The 19,845-nt window shown below is 47.8% G+C and overlaps 1 protein-coding gene across 2 annotated transcripts in view; it reads left to right on the top strand.

The window, feature by feature from the left end:
* LOC125970669 (unconventional myosin-IXAb) overlaps positions 1-10,064 on the top strand; it is a 46,483-nt gene extending 36,419 nt beyond the window's left edge. Inside the window, exons 23-45 of one of the 2 annotated variants that reach the window (XM_049723214.2) lie at positions 8-157; positions 236-537; positions 622-1,707; positions 1,784-1,853; positions 2,022-2,222; positions 2,793-2,890; positions 2,966-3,054; positions 3,124-3,347; positions 3,480-3,596; positions 3,678-3,866; positions 4,213-4,260; positions 4,343-4,454; positions 4,652-4,713; positions 4,797-4,989; positions 5,057-5,185; positions 5,303-5,408; positions 5,511-5,642; positions 5,745-5,868; positions 6,246-6,299; positions 6,656-6,676; positions 6,928-7,133; positions 7,230-7,372; positions 7,500-10,064. In XM_049723214.2, the coding sequence (XP_049579171.1) occupies positions 8-157; positions 236-537; positions 622-1,707; positions 1,784-1,853; positions 2,022-2,222; positions 2,793-2,890; positions 2,966-3,054; positions 3,124-3,347; positions 3,480-3,596; positions 3,678-3,866; positions 4,213-4,260; positions 4,343-4,454; positions 4,652-4,713; positions 4,797-4,989; positions 5,057-5,185; positions 5,303-5,408; positions 5,511-5,642; positions 5,745-5,868; positions 6,246-6,299; positions 6,656-6,676; positions 6,928-7,133; positions 7,230-7,372; positions 7,500-7,873 (4,230 nt within the window). In that variant the 3' untranslated portion in view covers positions 7,874-10,064. Of the gene's footprint in view, positions 1-7; positions 158-235; positions 550-621; positions 1,708-1,783; positions 1,854-2,018; positions 2,223-2,792; positions 2,891-2,965; positions 3,055-3,123; positions 3,348-3,479; positions 3,597-3,677; positions 3,867-4,212; positions 4,261-4,342; positions 4,455-4,651; positions 4,714-4,796; positions 4,990-5,056; positions 5,186-5,302; positions 5,409-5,510; positions 5,643-5,744; positions 5,869-6,245; positions 6,300-6,655; positions 6,677-6,927; positions 7,134-7,229; positions 7,373-7,499 lie in introns of both variants that reach the window. The other variant, XM_049723213.2, reaches the window with a different exon arrangement.
* Positions 10,065-19,845: the final 9,781 nt, after the last annotated feature.

The raw sequence follows: 19,845 nt of genomic DNA, 5'->3' as shown, positions 1-19,845 counted from the left end.
CTTGCAGGTGTTCCTGCGGGAGGCGGAACGTCAACGTCTTCAGACGCTCCTGCACCAGGAAGTTCTGCGGCGCATCATCACGCTGCAGCGTCGCTTCCGAGCCGTCTTGGAGAGGAGCAACTTTGTCAGGATGAGCCTGGCTGCACGTGTCATCCAAGTGGGACTTTTTTGATTACAAATAATTAACAGCAGCAAATCAAATAAAACCCGTTGGCCTCCATTTTTTGTTTTGAAGCGCTGGTGGCGATGCTGCCTCATTCGAGAGTCCGCCATGGATCTGAGGCTGGAGGAGCGAGCGGTTGTGTGCCTCCAGACAGCCTGGAGGCGCTGCAGGCAGCGCCGGACATTCCTGCGGTGGCGCAGCTCGGCCGTGGCCATCCAGAGGAGCTGGAGGACGCGCCGGCGCCGAAGGACGGCGGCGGCTGTCGCCATCCAGGCGGCTTGGAGGGGATTCGCTGAGAGGAGACGCTACTGTGAGACCTGCAGGACTGCGATGCTGCTGCAGGCCATGGCGAGGGGTTACCTGGCCCGCCTAAGGTACGCAAAAGGGTGAGTGGGAGAGGCAAAAAAAAAAAAAAAAAACCTTTGTGCCGGTAATGAATCTTTTTCAAAAATCGATAGATTCCGAGAACTGAAGCAGCAGCACGAAGCGGCGGCGCCCATCACTCAAGGACCCGACGACGACGACCTCACCTCGGAACAGGATCACGTGGAGAACCTCTCCGGGGAACCGGCGGAAGACAATCGAAGTCGGGGCGCGGACGAGGCCAGCCACAAGACTCGAGCCAAGCGAGAGAGCAGGCGCATGAGAGAGCTGGAGCAGGCACAATTCAGCTTGGAGCTCCTCAAGGTTCGCACCGGAAATGTCAACACGCCTCCTCGAGGAGAGTTGGAACCAGACAGCGCCACCTGTCGCCCGGAGGACTATCGCAGACATTCGCCTCTCGATAGCTTTGAGGCGCTCACTGCCGAGGACACAGAGACCGAAAGTTCAGGAGCTTTCACGTCCTGTTTGACCGCGCCTCGAGAACGTTTGACTTCAGAGCCAGCGAGAGATTCAAACCACAACGAAAAGCCCGAGACGGAGTCACCGCTCAGGACCGAGAGCCCGAGGGCAACGTTTTACATCGCTTCGGACCAAAGTCCGGTCCGAGAACCGACACGCGAAAGTCCCAGCAAGTCTTCCAAGGACAGAAGGGAGTCCACGTTTCGAAAGCCCGTCGTGGTCTTGATCAGTATGCAAAAAGAGAGTCCTCTGGAAGAGGGGTCGTCGGTAGTCCAAAGTCCAGAAAGAACTTCTGAATGCAGAGAACCGCAAGCCAGTTCCCAACGGACACACATATTGGGTTTGGAGATAGCATCTACCGTTGAAGAAGAAAGAACTCCACAGTCCACTTTTGAGGAAGGCGATTCCTCCATGGTTCCGTCTCCAGCCACTTTTGAGGCAAGCCCAGAAGTTCCTGGCCTCTGCTGCTCAGAAGTGGACATCAAGATCACCCTGGAGGCCAAAGCCGGCGTTTCTCCCACCGTCCGCCCGGGTCAGCGGGAGAAGAAAACGGTCCCGCGTGGGCAGGGAGCCGCCAGCCCGCTCCTTGACACCAAGCCACCCAAAGCCCACAAGAAGAACTCGGCTCAGACCGTCATTGTCAACATGACGGAGAAGCCCACCAACACGGCGCCACCCAGACGCAAGCTTCCGTTCTCCAAGTAAGTCCCAACCACCACATGGCCTTTGACCTTGTTTACTAAAAGGTCCAGACGCGTGTATGTGTGTTCCTTGCAGGTCCGATAAGGATTTGGTGACCCAGGGAAGATCTTTGTCCATGTTCAAAGATGATTCCAGGACCAGAGAGGTAAATGTACACTTCACACACTGCAGCAAGTGGTCCGGCCCCGCTTAATTGCTAACGAGGTTTGACGGACAACCGTTTTTGAGATTGTGGAAAAACGCTATAAAAGGTCTCCTCAAGTCGCTTTGGCGGTTTGTGAACATTTTTGCTGTTGCTGTGGTTGCCCAGCAGCAGGTGGGGCGGCCGGGCCCCAAAAAGAAAGCGCGCATGTCCCGGACGCGCTCCGACTTCCTCACGCGCTGTAACTCGGAAGGAGCCACGCGCTCGGACGACGACGAGTACTACGTCCCCGCCCACTCCCGCACGCCGCCCCCCTCCCCGTGCCCACCGCGCACGCGCCCCAAGGCCGACTATCACAGTGACTCCGAGATGGTAAATCCCCCCCGTGACCCCTCCTCGGCCTCCTTTGTCTTCCCGCCCGCCACTTCCGCCGACTTCTCGGGGGCAGAGCCTTCTTACTTCACAGGCTCTCTCTTCCCGTAACGACAAAGTGTTTTTCTGTCTGCTTGGAAACGAAGAAGATGGCGCCAGCTGCTGCACGGCCTGGACTCACCCAATCCAACTCTTGAGAAGAGAAGCTGCGCTGATGCATGCTGGCTCGAATGACGCTTGATCAAGAGCATCCTGTCCTCTTTCTTGTTACTAATCAACATTTAATTCACCATGAAAAGAGAAATGAGACACGACCCACACAAAGTAGAAATTTCAGGATGAACCAAAAATGCGCTCAGTTAAAAGGTCAAAGGTGACTTGTAAAGGTTACGCTCCATCCTGGAATTTCACCCCAAAGTCCAAGTGACCTAACTTTTTGTGAGTCGCATATTCCGACGTTGGGGACAAACCTTCTCGCTTCGTCGCCATTCGCAGCATCCCAGGACGCCGTCGGCCATTTTGGGAACGCTCTGCTTGCTCACTCTTCTGGTTTTATGTCTTCCGCTGCAGGATTCCCACAAAGACCCAAAGAAGATGCATAAGACCATGTCATCGGGAGATCTGGGGAAAGTGGAGGTGCTGAGGAAAACCTCCAGTCACGATGGAAGGTAGAGAGATCACATGATGCACGCAAATGATCATGTGTGTCTTGTCACTTCTTTCACTTTCGTCATTTGGAGCAGAATGAGAGGGAAGATGCGATTCTGGAGTAAAAGTAAACATGGTGGGAAAAAAGTGTCCAGCAGGGGCGAAAGTGCTGCTGAGACACCCGGTAAGAGAGGTTAAAAAAAAAAAAAAAGCTGCATCTTACATCAGCTGATTTTATTTTTTCGTCCGTCAGAGGCCCCGTCGCCTCCTCTTAGTCCCGACCTGAAGGCAGTGTCGGTGCCACGGGGCTTGCGGGACAGCAAGGAGAACAAGGAGCCGTCTCCCAAGATGCGGCGGCGGCGCAGCCTGAAGATCAGCAGCGTGGCTCTGGAACCCGCCCAGTGGCAGAATGACACGCTGCACATCCTCAGCTCTGCTCACGACTACCGCACCATGAACGACTTCCTGCTCAAGAAGGTGCCCGCCCCAAAAATGCATTTAGGTCATCCCAGAGCTGCTCCCAATATTTCCATGACCTCACCGGAAACACCACTTAGTATTATGAACGTGTGGGAACTGCCCAAAATGTTTTTGCCTTTGTACCTTCAGATCGCCGACCTGGAGAGTGAAAACGGCAAGAAGGACACCATGGTGGATGTGGTCTTCAAGAAAGCCCTGAAGGAGTTCCGCATCAACATCTTCAACTCGTATTCCACCGCCCTGGCTGTGAGTACGCCATCCCCCCATCTTGTGCAGTGGACTCGCCCATGTGGACCATGTCAAACGAACATGTGTGTCGCCGGGCAGATGGACGACGGGAGGAGTATTCGCTACAAGGACCTGCACGCCCTCTTTGAGCACATCCTGGAGAAGAGCATGCGGCTGGAGCAACGCGACTGGAACGAGTCGCCGGTCAAGGTGTGGGTCAACACCTTCAAGGTCTTCCTGGACGAGTTCATGACCGAGTACAAGCCCATGGAGGGGACCATCGGCAGGGTAAGAAAAGAATGAACCGTCATTGCCGCGGGAGCCAATTTAGAAAAAAATCGAATTGCCTGGATGAAAAGTAACATCATTTCAAGCTCATGTTACACTAGCCTTAAATATATGTATTTTTGATTTATTATTTGATTTTTCATTTTATTTTTTTAAATTATTTTAATTTTATTGTTTCATTTTTATTTTATTATTAATTATTTGCTTTTTGGAAAAAAATGTAAGCTACTCATTAACTTCCACTTACAACCCAAAAATATGATTTGTTTTATCAGTCAGCTCACGCTGTCAGTTTTTAAAAATGATAAATATCAAATTTAGTTCAATTCCGTGTCTTTGTTCCCAGGCCACCAAACGAGAGCGCAAGAAGTCGCGCAAGAAGGACACTGACATTGTGAGTTAAAAACGCCAGGCGGCCATTTTGAGTGGTGATTCTCGGTCGCCTGAGCTGGTCGTTGCCGCCCCCTCGCCCGCAGGTTGAGGAGCACGACGGCCACATCTTCAAGTCAACGCAGTACAGCATCCCCACGTACTGCGAGTACTGCTCGTCGCTCATCTGGATGATGGACCGAGCCTGCGTCTGCAAACGTGAGCGCCGTGTTCTCACTAACTCACTTACCTGACACTTATCCTTCTTCTCCGAGGGAGGAAAAATTTGATTAAATTATTTTTCTCCACGGTAATGCCATCTTGGATGGGGTTGGCACTTTTTGGCTTCACGTGTCAACCAATGAGATGCCTCGACTGAGCTATCAAAGCACAGACTCTCGTGTGCTGTCTTGCAGTCTGCCGCTACGCCTGCCACAGGAAGTGCTGCTCCAAGATGGCCACCAAGTGCAGCAAGAAGGTAGGCACCCACGCTCGTTGCTGGCGAAAGTCGTCGTCTTTTTATTTTTCCTTCTTAACGAGACTGTCGCGCGCGCGGCCAAGTACGATCCGGAGCTGTCGCCTCGTCAGTTTGGCGTGGAGCTCTCCAGGCTGACCGGCGAGGAGCGTAATGTCCCCCAACTCGTGGAGAAGCTCATCAATTACATCGAGATGCACGGCCTCTACACGGAGGGCATCTACAGGAAGTCGGGCTCCACCAATAAAATCAAGGAATTGCGCCAGGGGCTGGACACCGGTCAGTTTCCGAAGCGCTCGGCCAGTTGCGAGGCAACGGAAGTCACGTGTGGCTGGCCACTTTCCAGACGTGAGCAGCGTGATCTTGGACGATTACAACATCCACGTCATCGCCAGCGTGTTCAAGCAGTGGCTCCGCGACCTGCCCAGCCCGCTCATGACATTTGAGCTCTACGAGGAGTTCCTCCGAGCCATGGGTAAGCCCGTGGCGTGGCGTGGCGTGGTGTGTGGTGGCGTGGCGTGGCGTGAAGTGACGTCACGCCGCCCCGCCCTTTGTCCTCGTTTTGTGACGACGTGCCGTTTTGGGCGCTCAGGTCAAGCCGACAAGCGGGAGGTGATCCGAGGTGTGTACTCGGTCATCGACCAGCTGAGCCGCACACACCTCAGCACGCTGGAACGCCTCATCTTCCACCTGGTCAGGTGAGACCGCAACTAGATTTTTGCTTTTAATTTGGAGCTGATAAAATGTCACGACTTCATAGCGCATCACAATGTTTTCCGTTTCTTCATGTTTGGTTTTAGGATTGCGCTGCAGGAGGACACCAACAGGATGTCGGCCAACGCGCTGGCCATCGTCTTCGCCCCGTGCGTCCTGCGCTGCCCCGACACCATCGACCCCCTGCAGAGCGTCCAAGACATCAGCAAGACCACAGCGTGCGTCCACTCATCTTCTTCTGTACTACTGTACTTTTGAAGAGTATCGTGGTTCTTTTGCGTTGTTGTTGATGCTATGTACATTTTGGGGCCTTTTTGCAGGTGCGTGGAGCTGATCATCAATGAGCAGATGAGCAAGTACAGAGCGCGTCTGAAGGACATCAACAGTCTGGAGTTCGCCGAGAGCAAAGCCAAGAGCCGACTGAGCCATGTCAGGAGGTCCATGGTAAGAGCGCCACGCTCGGCATTGCGCGATTGTCAGCTTCAGGAAGCGGCAGCCATGTTTGCAGCTCATATTTTCGCCATGAAAACAAATTTTTTTGGTTTGCGTTTTGACACTGGGGAAAAACAATTTCAACATTTTCACTTAAGAGTCTATTTAAAAAAAAAAAAGATCCTTGGTGGACGTAGAAAAATATCAATATTTAATTTCAGAGCCCAATATTCGAGGCGGGCGGGGTGAGCAGTGGCTTGTTTGCACGAGACCGGATGTGCAACTGTATTGAGTGTGTTACGAGCCGTTTTTGAGCAACGGCGGCAGGCCCCCCGAGCCTCTCTAACCCCGACTTGTCCTCCCTTCCCAACCCCGACCCCTCCTTCCAGAAACCTGTACTAATCGCTGTTAGGTTTATGAGCATAGCCCGCACTGCCACCCCGGTATGTATGCCCCCTTCTCCGAGTGCGCCCGCCCATCACCATTGTCTGTCCCGTTCAGTCCAAGTCTTCGCAGTTGTCTCGTCTGCCCGCTTGTATGCCCCAAAAAATTCAAACTCGGCTATCAAGGCACCACAGCGCATACACGCACCAAAATAAGCACCATGTCTAAATTTATTCACAAATTTAAAAAATCACAAAGCTTATTGTTTTGTTGTTTGAATAGCAATATTAGCAATAGCAGCTAGCGGCGCTGTCGGTGTTGTGTTGTGTGTCTTCCATGAGTATTTCGGAGAGAGAACGATAATTTTATTGCCGCACTGACACATTTTTGTTTTTGCTAACTGGCTAACACGCAGCCTAACGCTGCCCGACTGAAGGTAAAGCCTTTCTTTGAGTCTGTGAGTGTCCTACTAGCATCCCCTCCAGTTTGTTGTTAGCTGTGTTCTTGTGATTAGCACATCTGTACGTTGTAAGCAAGTGTATTTTTTTTTTTTAGAAAGTCTCCAGTTTTTTTAGAAAGTCTCCAGTGTGTTTTGCCATCATTGTTTCTCTTTTGTTTGTTTTAAAAATATTTACAGGCCATATTGAGAAGCGCACGTTTTGTTTTTGTTTGTGTCCAAACTTTTAGAGCAAGAGCCGCGTTCGGCAAAGCGGCGCCCACGCGCAGTCTCCGCCGCTCAGCCCCAGGGCGGGCCCCCCGGTGGCGGACAGCGAAAGCGTGGGAGTGGCCGGCGAGGAAGCGGCCGAGGGCACGCTGAGCGAGCAGCAGCAGCTCGCCATGCAACAAGAGGAACGGATCCTCAACAAGCAGATTGAGAGTCTGCAGAAAGAAAAGTATGAAAGATTTGATTGCTGTTTGTTGATTAGTTAATTAAATAGTTGATGAGCAGGGTCACATAGGAAGTACACAATGTGTTGTTTTTTTTCCAGGGAGGAGCTGACATATGAGATGTTGATCCTGGAACCGCGAGTGTCCGACGACGACACTCCAGAATCGGAAGCGTCCGTCGGCACGGCCGACAGCTCCGAGAACATCACCATGGAAACGGAGGGTGCCACAGGGGAGCAGCCCGGTAAGGATTGAACTAAAATCATAGAATTTGATTAGATACACAGAAACTGTAAGTGACGATGCTATCAATCAGCACAGGAGAAATATGTTTTGAAATTTTTTTAGCGTTAGTTGTTCCGACTCCACAGAATCGGGCGCTTATGGCTCCCGAAAATGGGAGATGAATTGCAGGCGACCTTTGCGTCGCCATGCCGACTCGGTGGACTCGGCCGACTCGGCCTCCGTTGTCTCCTGCTTCAATCAGCCGCCGTCGGACTCGCTTTCCCCTCACTACCGCTTCCGCTCATCGTCGTCGGGACCCCTGCTGGCCCCCTACAGCCCGGGAGGGGCAGGAAATGCGTCCGAGTCAGGGCGGCGGCCTGGGAAAGGCCGCCCCAGCCACAGGCTCCGCCTGAGCCGCAGCTCACCGAGGGAGATGTCAGGCGGACACCGCAGGGAACCCGAGTTCGGCTCGGCGCCGCAGCAGCTGGTTCTGTACGGCAGTAACGAGTTCATGGTGTGACGGGGAGGAACGAAGGCCTCGATATTCAGGTTCGGCCGAGACTGGTCACGGGGGTCGCCCCCGCCCGTCCCCCTCCTCGGCAGGGCAGGTGAGCACTGAGCCAGAGCGCAGAAGAAGACGAAGGAAGTGCCACTGAACTTGGAGTGGGCCGTCTGTCCTCTTCAGCTTGTAGCCATCATGACCGAATCGCTCAGCTATGCTGAACTCTGCTAAGCTAAGCCAGGCTAAACTAAATCCGCTTGTCACGTTTACACACTAGCCGAGATGCAGCATGCTTGACTTCCTGTCAAGAAAGCGCGCCACAGCTGACACTTTACGCGGAAGAGAATAGGGCTGAACAATTTTGAATAATTATATCATTGTATTTTTTTCACCTCAATATTGCCATTGTGATTTACTATGCGGGCATCCTTTTCAAGCTTCTCTTCCCCAGCCTTTTTTCAACAAACACAAGCAATAAATTCATCTGCATTGGCGTAAACAAGATTCATCATACCAAAATGTTTTGGTCTTACAGGTGATACTAAAATAAAGGACAAATTAATATGAAAACCTTTTATATATTTACCAAACATTAGCCATCTTTAAGGCGTTGACTATAACACCCTCACAACATTTGTAAGTGTGAACATAAATCATAAGATTAGGACACAAGCCGCAGATTTGGCTTTTATCACATCAACGTTTTAAGGGAAAAAAAAAAATGCTGACCCACAGAAGTGAATTAACCCCCCCCTCATTGCAACCTATTGTGTTCGACGACATGAGTTTGAGGAATTGTTCAGCCCTAGTAAAGAAGGCCATAATCATCCATTCTCTCAAGTGGTCCGGTGACACGGAAGTTCGATGCTTGAGCGTGACGTCATGGCGATTAGCACCTCCGCCTCCTTCCATCGCGACTCAAACTTTCGAACGCGCTTGGCTGGCGACCACTCAAACGCGGGCTAGCGATGCGGAAGATTGGATGATTCTGACCATGTCCCATGGCAAGAACATGTACATAGAGAGCAAGCGAAAGTTAGGACACGCTTTCATTCCGGTGCCACGCTTGTGAACATCAGTGTTATGACGTCACCACTTGAAGTTCTCTCTTCCGTTTTTACTGTAATAACGTGTGCTGTCATTGTTACAGTGTTGATATGCTTAGTTTCTGTCGGTCAACACTTGACGGACTTTTTTTTTTACGTATCGGCTCACACATACACGCACATATTCTCTAGGTCAGTCCATCAAAGTATTTGCTATTTTATTCCAAACTGGGGAAAACTTCACTCTGACAGCTGACTGGTTTTCATTCACACGCATTAAGGCGCTTGTCCAGATGCTTCTGACGTTTTCCTCCTCCTTCTTCCGTCCACTCGTAGCATTTAATACACAGAAACCAAAACACGTAGCAGCCAAATATTTCGTGCAGTGAGGCTCATGAAGGCCTCATGGGTGGCCGTCAATAAAACTGTGAGACAAGACCATCAGTATTAAGCAGCTTTCCACCGCCTCAGTTTACTATATACACACACACACAAAAATGAGCTGGATGAACAAAAGTGATAATCGTTCTCTATTCTTCGTTTATTTCATTTTGCATAATTTGTGCGGGGAAAAAAAGTGAATGTAAGTGTCACCGGAAGGCATGCTCTGCTTTCTTGGGTCCTTTTTGTTCCTCTTTTATACACAGTGTATGTACTGTATGTGAGTTTTATTTATGTCCACGCTTACTGCGGTTTCAAAGGATTTCTTATGAAGGATATATTATCCTGCGTACGATCAAGTGCTACAAGGCCAGCAAAGAAAAACTAAACAAGGTTTTGGCTGCGCCACTCTGTACATAGTTATATACGAGGTGCAATTTGTGTTCCTTTTTTTTAATTATTATTATTATTTTAATGACACAAACATGTCTATTGTTGTAAGAGTAAATAAAAGACTATGGGGGAAGTTCATCAGACTAACTGCAGATTTATGCAAATGGGAGGTTATTTATTTTGTTGATTCTTTTTCACAAATCTGTTTACTAATAGCAAAACCTGACCTTAGGTTCGTGATTATTTAAGGGGAATTCAAGTCAAACACAAATTCAGTATTATGATTCATCTTGAACAACCCTGCGAACTCTCACGTGAACGCAACATTTACTGCCTTGGAAAACACTCGCAATTCAATCTTTTTCCAAAATAAATTAAGAAAATTGAAACTGCAGGCTTGTTTGATTTTCTTGATAAAAAGAAATGCAGAATATTTGAATGAAAAATGGGCCATCGGAGCACCACAATTCTTTTCATATCAATACAGCTGCATCAGGGGTCACCAACCTTTCTTAAACCGAGAGCTACTTCCTGGGTACTGATTAAGGCAAAGGGCTACCAGTTTGACACGCACTTCTGAAATAGCAAATTTGCTCAATTTGGCTTTCACTATGTGTTATTATTGTCATTTCCAGTTCATATGTAAGTGTGATTTTAACAAGAATAGCAAAAATACAGTCAAACCTTGGTTTTTGACCACAATCCGTTCCAGAAGGTGGTTCGAGAAGCGAATTGGTCGAATTCCGAATCTATTTTTCCCATTACAAATAATGGGAATTTTTTTTATCCGTTTCAAGACAAAACACCCCGCCTTTTTTAAGCATTATTTTTCATTTGCGCATATTTGTCCGATCGCGCAACTGCAGCTCACCGCCGAACGTGCAACCGTAGCGCGTCGCCCACCGCGCAACTGCACCACGCTGGTCGCATTATTGTGACAGAGCCGTCGCTGTAATTTAGAAAATATTTTTAAAGTCCTGATGTACTTTTAAAAATGTAAGTGGACCTCAGTGCGCAGGGAGCTTAATTAGGCCCGATCGCCCAACTGCAGCGCACCGCCGAACGCGCAACAGTAGCACGTCGCTGACCGTGCAACTGCACCGCGCTGGTCGCATTATTGCGACAGAGCCGTCGCTAAAATTTAAAAAATATTTTTAAAGTCCTGATGTACTTTCCAAAATGTAAGTGGACCTCAGTGCGCAGGGAGATTAATTTGGTTCGATCGCGCAACCGCAGTGCGCCGGGCGCTCACTGTCGCATTGCTTTAAGAGCATCTTTGTGTTTAAGGATGACTTTACTGCTCCCACTTGCTTTCTTTGGAGGCATGATTAGGGGTTAATACAATCGTCAAAGTAACGAAAATACAATAACAACAGTCAGTCGGCATCCGGGCCGCGAGGTCGGGTTTTCTCGGGTCCTCCCGGCTCATCTCGCGAGGTTCGACCTCCGAATTTTGTTCGACAACTGAAGCTAAAAAATCTTGAATTTTTTGTTTGAAATCCGATTTGTTCGAGAACCAGGACGTTCGAACCGAGGTTTGACTGTAAAATAAATAGATGCATCTCACTGACAAGTGCCGCGATTTGAGCTAATTTTAGAACAATCCTGCGGGCGACTCATGCGGTCCTCACGGGCGACCTGGTGCCCGCGGGCACCGTGTTGGTGACCCCTGGACTAAACAGTGTTTTATGGTGATCAACAGAAGCCGATGCAAACGCTCGTTTCATCCTCATTTATGCAAGGGTCGGCACACACCCATTGGTCCACTTGACATATTGACAAGCTTGATTTGGTTAAGGTCTGCTGATTGAGTTGGACATTCCACTTTCCGCCTCAAGTGTGATGGTATGATGAAGCTTCTGCCGTTAATAGCGATTCATTTTTTTGTCAAATGTCAAACAAAATGCTTTTTGGACTTCATAATTAAGTTCCTCATCACCTGCATGAACAATTTCATAGAAGCATCTGCGGTTAGGTCCGAAATTCTCAAGATAACAATAAAGGAAAATGTGCTTTCGGCAGTTAAGTCAAGTCAAGTTTATTTGTATAGCCCTAAATCACAAACAGTCTCAAAGGGCTTCACATAGCCAAAATTGACAATTATTCTCAAAGCATCCCCTGATCATAAGCTCCCAAAAGGGCAAGGAAAAACTCAAAAAACCCCTGCCAGGGGAAAATGAGAAACCTTGAGAAGGGACCACAGATGGAAGGATCCCCCTTTCAGGATCACCAGGTTCTAATGGATGCAGAGAGTGCACAAGTAATACATAATATGAAAATCAATGAAAAAAAAAAATGGATGTCGGAGGTGCCCTCGATTGTCCTGGCAGTGTCCACAAGGGGGCCGAGCCGCAGCTCCCCCATCCCGAACTGGTCCCCGAGAATCCAGCCAGCCGCTATCAGCTTTTGAGCCACCTAACCCCCTCCCCAGCCGGGGAGGAGGTGGGCAGAGAGAACAGAACAAACTCCGGCCAAATCGGCCATCACAAGTTAGTTAAAGGCCATCTCATAGTAATGTGTCTTTAAACGTGTCTTAAATGTTTCTACTGAGGTAGTAGTTCTAATATCCATTGGTAGGGCATTCCAAAGCTCTGGAGCCCGAATAGAGAATGCTCTAGACCAGGGGTCACCAACCTTTCTTAAACCTAGAGCTACTTCCTGGGTACTGATTCAGGCAAAGGGCTACCAGTTTGACACACACTTCTGAAATAGCCAATTTGCTCAATTTAGCTTTCACTATGTGTTATTATTGTCATTTCCAGTTCACATGTAAGTGTGATTTTAACAAGAATAGCAAAAATACAGTCAAACCTCGGTTTTCGACCACAATCCGTTCCAGAAGGCGGTTCGAGAAGCGAATCGGTTGAATTTCGAATCTATTTTTCCCATTACAAATAATAGGAAAAAAAATTGGTCCGTTCCAAGACTAAAAAAAAAAAAAACTCTTTTATTAAGCATTTTTTCATTTGCGCATTTTTGTCCGATCGCGCTATTGCAGCGCACCGCCGAACGCGCAACCGTAGCGCGTCGCCCACCGCGCAACTGCACCGTGCTGGTCACATTACTGTGACAGAGCCGTCGCTGAAATTTAGAAAATAATTTTAAAGTCCTGATGTACTTTCCAGAATTTAACTGGACCCAAGTGCGCAGGGAGCATAATTTTGTCCGATCGCGCAACTGCAGCGCACCGCCGAACGCGCAACCGTAGCGCGCAACTGCACCGCGCTGGTCGCATTATTGTGACAGAGCCGTCGCTGAAATTTTGAAAATATTTTTAAAGTCCTGATGTACTTTCTTAAATTTTAGTGGACCTCAGTGCGCAGGGAGCTTAATTTGGTCCGATCGCGCAACCACAGCGCGCCGGCGGGCGCTCACTGTCGCATTGCTTTAAGAGCGTCTTTGTGTTTTAGGATGGCTTTACTGCTCCCACTTGCTTTCTTTGGAAGCATGATTAGGGGTTAATACAATCCTCAAAGTGACGAAAATACGTTAACTACGGAGTCAGTCGGCATCCGGGCCGCGCGGTCGGGTTTTCTCGGGTCCTCCCGCCTCATCTCGCGAGGTTCGACCTCCGAATTTTGTTCAACAACCGAAGAAAAAAAAATCTCGAATTTTTTGTTCAAATTCCGATTTGTTCGAGAACTGGGACGTTCGAAAACCGAGGTTTGACTTTAAAATAAATAGATGCAGCTCACAGACAAGTCCCACTATTTGAGCTAATTTTAGAACAGTCCTGCGGGCGACTCATGCGGTCCTCACGGGCGACCTGGTGCCCGCGAGCACCGTGTTGGTGACCCCTGCTCTAGACCCTGCAGACATTTTCTTGGCCCTCGGTATAACTAAAAGACTAGCGTTTTGCGAACGAAGGTTACGAGACGGAACATAAGGAACGACTAGGTCGACGAGATATGAAGGCGCTAAGCCATGCAGTGATTTATAGGTTAGTAGAAGAACCTTGAAGTCACATCTTAAATGGACCGGGAGCCAATGTAATTTGGCTAATATTGGGGTAATGTGATCAAATTCTCTTGACCGTGAGAGCAGCCTCGCAGCGGCATTTTGCACTAACTGTAGACTTTTGATACTGGATTTAGGAAGACCAGAGAATAATACATTACAGTAGTCCAGGCGCGACGTGACGAACGCATGTATAATAGTTTCCGCATCCCCGGTCGAGAGGATAGGACGAATCTTAGCAATATTACGAAGGTGAAAAAACGCAATCCTGGTTATATTCTTAATGTGTTTTTGAAAGGAGAGCGTTTGGTCAAATATTACCCCGAGATTAGTTACCGTATCACTCTGAGTGATAGTACGGTTATCTATAGTTATAGTGGTTTCCTTAAATAAATGTTGATAACGAGTAGGACCAATTATCAACATCTCAGTTTTATCCGGGTTAAGACGAAGGAAGTTGAGAGACATCCATTGCTTAATCTCCGCAAGGCACGCCTCGAGATTACAGCAGTCCTGTGGATCTGTCATCGATAACGGCATATATAATTGGGTGTCATCCGCGTAGCATTGAAAACTAATATTATATTTACGTATTATGTCCCCAAGCGGAATCATATAAATATTAAATAAAATCGGTCCGAGTACCGATCCCTGTGGGACACCACACGTAACATTAGAAAGCTCAGAGGACGTATTACCATGGACCACTCGGTGCGTCCTGCCTGATAGATAGGAATTGAACCAGCTTAGTGCTGACCCTGAGATACCAACACAACTTTTAAGACGCCCTAATAAAATATCGAAGTCTACAGTGTCAAAGGCAGCACTAAGCTCAAGTAGTAACAATACAGACGACGTATTTGAATCCATAGCTATGAGGAGATCATTGGTCACTTTAGCAAGTGCTGTCTCTGTAGAATGATTAGCTCTAAAACCAGACTGAAAAGAGTCATATCGATTATTAGCGACCATGTAATCAATAAGCTGCTGTGCTACTACTTTTTCGAGAAGTTTTGCTATGAATGGGAGGTTTGAAACTGGCCTATAATTACTGAGACAGTCCGGGTCAAGATTTGCTCGCTTAAGTAGTGGTTTAATAATAGCGGTTTTAAAGGCTATTGGCACTATCCCAGAGGAAACAGACAGATTGATTATATTTAAGACGGACGGTCCTAAAATTGGAAATAATTCTTTAAGTAGTTTGGCTGGAAGCGGGTCGAGTAAACATGTTGTTTGTTTAGCCGTACTAACCAATTTTGTAAGCATTTCAAGGGACACGCTTTTAAAATTTGAGAGGGTTATTGCATGATCCCCAGCGCTAGTAACCGGCGGAGCGATTGGCATTGTATTCTTGATCTCGTCCCTAATGGACTCAATCTTTTGAGCAAAAAATTTCATAAACTCGTCAGCTGAGTGGAAGGAGCTATCGGGGGTCAGCTGGCGCAGAGTTAGCTTTGCCACTGTATCAAATAAGTATTTAGGATTGTTTTTATTAAGATTAATGACTTGCGAAAAATAACGAGTTTTTGCTAAAATAAGCGCATCTTTATATTTCAGGAGGCTGTCCTTCCATGCCTGATGGAAAACCTCAAGTTTGGTTAAACGCCATCTGCGCTCATGCTTTCTACATAATTGTTTAAACGTACGTGTTTCATCTGTGAACCACGGAGTTGGCCATCTACGGCGAGTTTTCAGACGTAGCGGTGCCACAGAGTCGATGGCTTTTAATAATGTCGCATTGAATTCATTTGTAAGATTATCGATAGAGCCACTGTACGCGGGAAACATGGCGGTTGCCGGCGACAGTAACTCAGATAGCGCAGTTGCAGTCATGGAATTAAAATTACGGCTGCTGTAATTCTGATTGCTCTCTTGTCTTTGACAAGGAACTAAAATTTCAAATTTTATTAAAAAATGATCAGACAGAACAGTAGTGTACGGCAGTACTGTTATATTTGAGGTTGCTAGTCCCCGGGATAATACCAGATCTAAGGTATTTCCATTCTTATGCGTTGCTGCCTGTACAGCTTGCGTAAAACCAAACGTATCGATTAAAGTTTGAAATGCCGAAGTCAGTGGTTCTGACGGTGAATTCATGTGGATGTTGAAATCACCCATGATAACTATATTATCTGCATTTGTCACTAGATCAGCCACAACTTCTGAAAATTCATCCAGGAAGCCAGAGTAAGCCCCGGGTGGGCGGTAAATAACAACAAGATAGAATGACGGTAACGCAGTGGATCGCACAATGAGAACTTCAAATGTTTTAAATACGTGAATTGAGCGAGGCCTAAATCTAAGCTCAGAATTTGAGATGAGGGCGACACCCCCACCCTTTTTCCGAGGACGAGCCACATGCGAGCTCACAAAATTTGGAGGCGAGGCCTCGTTAAGTGGCAGCAGTTCATTAGGTTTTAACCAGGTCTCGCAAAGACCAAAAACGTTTAGATTATGTTCCGTGATAAGGTCATTAACGAGAACTGCTTTCGTATGAAGTGATCTAATATTCATAAAACCGAATTTAAGTGTAATTGGTTGATCAGGGTGCGTATCTATCGAAGGATTTTTAAACGGGATGCGAGTAAAATTGTGTTCTCTAGGCCTAATATCACCTCTCAAAAGTTTATTAGGGCGGTGGGATGAAACGACCGTGGGAATTTGATGATGAGTATTTGTTACACATGTAAAGTTATCTAAAACAGGCACCGTTTCATCAGCAAGACCGGTCGGGACGGAGTGATTGGATTTGTCTACTACCCCAGTAGAAAGTGTGTTTATGTGTACTGCAGCACTATTTAAACTGTCGCGCTCTAGTCTACACGAGGAGCTATGTGTATGCTGAAAGTCTAGCCTAGCGCTAGTTAACTTTAACTTAACAGACTCCAAACCCATCCTCACAGGTGGTCTAATCACCTGTGCCCTGGCCTGCTCTAAAGTGACCTGTCACGAGTGGCTCAAACAGTCATCTATATTCCTAGAAAGAGTGAAGGCGCCTTCACGGTTAGGGTGAAGGCCGTCCTTCCTCAGCAGGTCGGGGCGGCCCCAGAAGGAGGACCAGTTATCTATAAAATACAGTCCCTGCTTTTTACAGAACCCAGCCATCCATCGATTAAGGGAGACTAATCTACTAAACCTCTCATCAGTGCCTCTCCCAGGCAGGGGGCCAGAGACAAATACTCGATGCCGACTCATCTTTCTGGCAAGATCACAAGTCCTCGCTATGTTTTTCTTTGTGATCTCTGATTGTCTCATCCAAACATCATTGGAGCCGACGTGTATCACTATGTCCGAGTAGCTAGTGTTGTTGGAACTACGCTGTTGACTAGGCCTATTGCGAGTCAGCTCCCTAAGATTAGCTTCTATGTCGGGTGCTCTGCCCCCAGGAATACACATTACCGTGGCTGGATTTTTAAGGGTAATGTTGCGGGTAATGGAGTCGCCTATGACCAAAGTGCGAGGGCCAGTAGACCGAGATGACTTTGGACGGCTATGCGTCTTACCTGGCTCATCGCGATTAGCAAGCCGCTTGGGGCTAATGCTAACCGGGCTAGCGGGCTGACTACAGCCCGCGTCTGTGTCCGCCGCAACTACTGTTATCGCACTATTCTGCTCTAACTGGCGGACACGTCCCTCTAGCAGAGACAACCTCTCTAAGAGGAGGGTGCAGTTGGTGCACGAAGCCGTACATACCTCTTTGTCCGCTGCCATACTTGGTGTCCGAAGAGCGACGATCTGTCAGAACAACCCGGAAGTTTGCAAACATATTTTAAAGGTTGTGTTAAACCAGGGGTGTCAAAGTCAAATGGACGGAGGGCCAAATAAAAAATTTTGCTACAAGCCAAGGGCCGGACTGATCGAATGTTCATTGAAATTTTTTTAAATGACGCATATAGTCTAGTGAACCTAATTAAACCTACTGAAAACCTAACAAATATATTCCAATATGATCAGATAAATAAAGCAATATTTTCTTATGGCTCTGTCAGTAATCTTTAATTTTCAACAGACACAAAAGACAAATTTCCTTTATATAAAAATCCCCACAACATTAAAGGGAAATGTGCTTTCGGCAGTTTGCAAACATATTTTTTAAGGTTGTGTTAAACTTATAATCATACTAATATAATATCTAGTATCGGAGTGCTCGTGTGGATTGGTGGGTGGCGAAGAATGTGCAGGTAAACTGCATGAACTTGTTTTCTTCGAAGTGTTGTGGAATAGGCCCAGACAGGGAGTACCGGACGAGAACACCTCAAGGTCGGTGAGAAACGAGAACAACATCACGTCCAGGTGGTCGGGCTTCGCGGGGAAAACCCAACCGCCTGACCTCAGTAATAACACCTAGACGGGGAGGAGATGGCCATCAACCAATCATCACACAATGTTTTGCATGCTTTAATATTCATATTGTGTTTCTTCAAAACTGGGCAACCCGGAAGAATGTGTCGTCTTTTGGTGGTCACGAAAACGCACGAGTTTTAGTGTGAGGGACCCGGGACCCAGGCCTGTATTAGTGCGCTTTGTCAGGAATAAACAATTGGTAAATTTGCTCTGATTGATCTACTGGTCTTCTCTTTGACAGAACGAACTCGCAAAATTGTTAGGTGCGCCAGTGTGTAGATTAGGACATAGCAATTTATGTGTTAAGTGTTGATCGCAATTTGGAGTCAGATCAATAACTAGAATCCGTAACCTAACAATTTCTTGGTGACCGCGGACGTGATGTCAAGAGAAGGGTAATTGACAACTCGTGGTCTTTAGCCAAGACACCGGACAGTGTCAGGGACACTGTCTCCCGGTCGGCGAACCGTTTGGAATAAGCGCACAACGTTGAGCTGGTACAACGTCTCCTCAACCCTGAGCTCATCACCGATAAGGTAAGCAGAATACCTGTTACTATAAGTCAAAATGCTGCAAATTGAAAGAGGAAATTTAAGAGGAGACTGTCGTTCAGATCAAATAAGGTGTGCATGAAGTTAAGATACATACGGTGAATAAGTTTGGAACTTACGTGTGTAACGTGTACGGTAAAGTCAGGGACTTGCGCGTACTACGGATAGGTCAGGGACCTAGTGCTTCGTCGTGGCGGACAAGGGTGCGGTGACGATCGTATTCAAATAGCTGGGGTTAATAAAGAGATCCCCGAGGGGAAGTGAGGCCTCCTCAAAAAATATCCGGTGGTAAAAGTTCCTTCTGTGAGAGATCAGACCGCTAAAACATCCAAAATGAACCAAATTGGGGGGAGAGTGTGTGTGCGCGCAGAGGATCCTCATGAGTGGGTGTGTATATGAGTGTGTGTGAGTGAGATGTGTGTTCTATGGAAGAAATCAGTAATGGAGAATGTTTAGGAGGCTTTTGAGCGATAATAGGGAAATTGAGAAGTGGACAATGGTGTGTTTAAGTTGGTTAGAGAAACTAAGATGAGCAAGGTGTGGCAGTAGAGAAAATAAGGTGTGTGACAGAAAGTTACTAGAACGGTGGCTTGATAGGATGAGAATAAGAGACAACAAATGTTGTGTAGAAGACATTGAAAGATGTCGAATGTGAACATGATGAAGGGCGCAACAGCAAAGTTGGCCTGCCCTTTGAGAGGTTGAGACTGATGAGCGTGCCTGCACTCGCGCGTAGTCGCGGGTCTGGGCTGTGCGCGTGGGCCTGTGCTATGCTCGTGCCGGCGGTGGGCCGGCATCATGATTGTTGCAGGAAATGGCCAGCCTGTAACCGGTCAACATTGATGCCGCGACCCCCCCTCGCACGGGGGGTGCTATAGCCCGGACGGGGCAGGGACAGTGTGAGTTCCTCAGTGAATGTTTGAAGCAAAGTCAAAGTCAAAGTCAAAGTCTCCTTTATTGTCAATTCCTCCGCATGTCAAGGCACACAAAGAGATCGAAATTACGTTTCTCACTATCCCAGGGTGACAAGACAGAGTTCACAACGCACATACAAGTAAACAACACAGGAAAAATAAAACAAGAAGATGAACAATAAGAGTGATAGCACGCTAGCCGCTCCCGATGCACAGCAGAGTCCGGAAAGATGACAGTCAACCAGGCCACTGTGAACACGAGCACACAGCAGGCACGCACTGTCCGGTTCGTGGATCCTATCAGGCGAACGCAACCCATCTTGTCGTCCCGCGAACGAACGTACGCCAGGAGAATGGAAGGCACGGCTGGCGAGCTGGGTTGGCCGCAAGCCTGGCCCGACGTC

The sequence above is a fragment of the Syngnathus scovelli genome, chromosome 6 (assembly GCF_024217435.2).
Source record: "Syngnathus scovelli strain Florida chromosome 6, RoL_Ssco_1.2, whole genome shotgun sequence".
Classification (NCBI taxonomy): domain Eukaryota; kingdom Metazoa; phylum Chordata; class Actinopteri; order Syngnathiformes; family Syngnathidae; genus Syngnathus; species Syngnathus scovelli.
The sequence above is the reverse complement of the archived record's forward strand: the minus strand, read 5'-3'. Positions and strand labels throughout refer to the sequence as shown.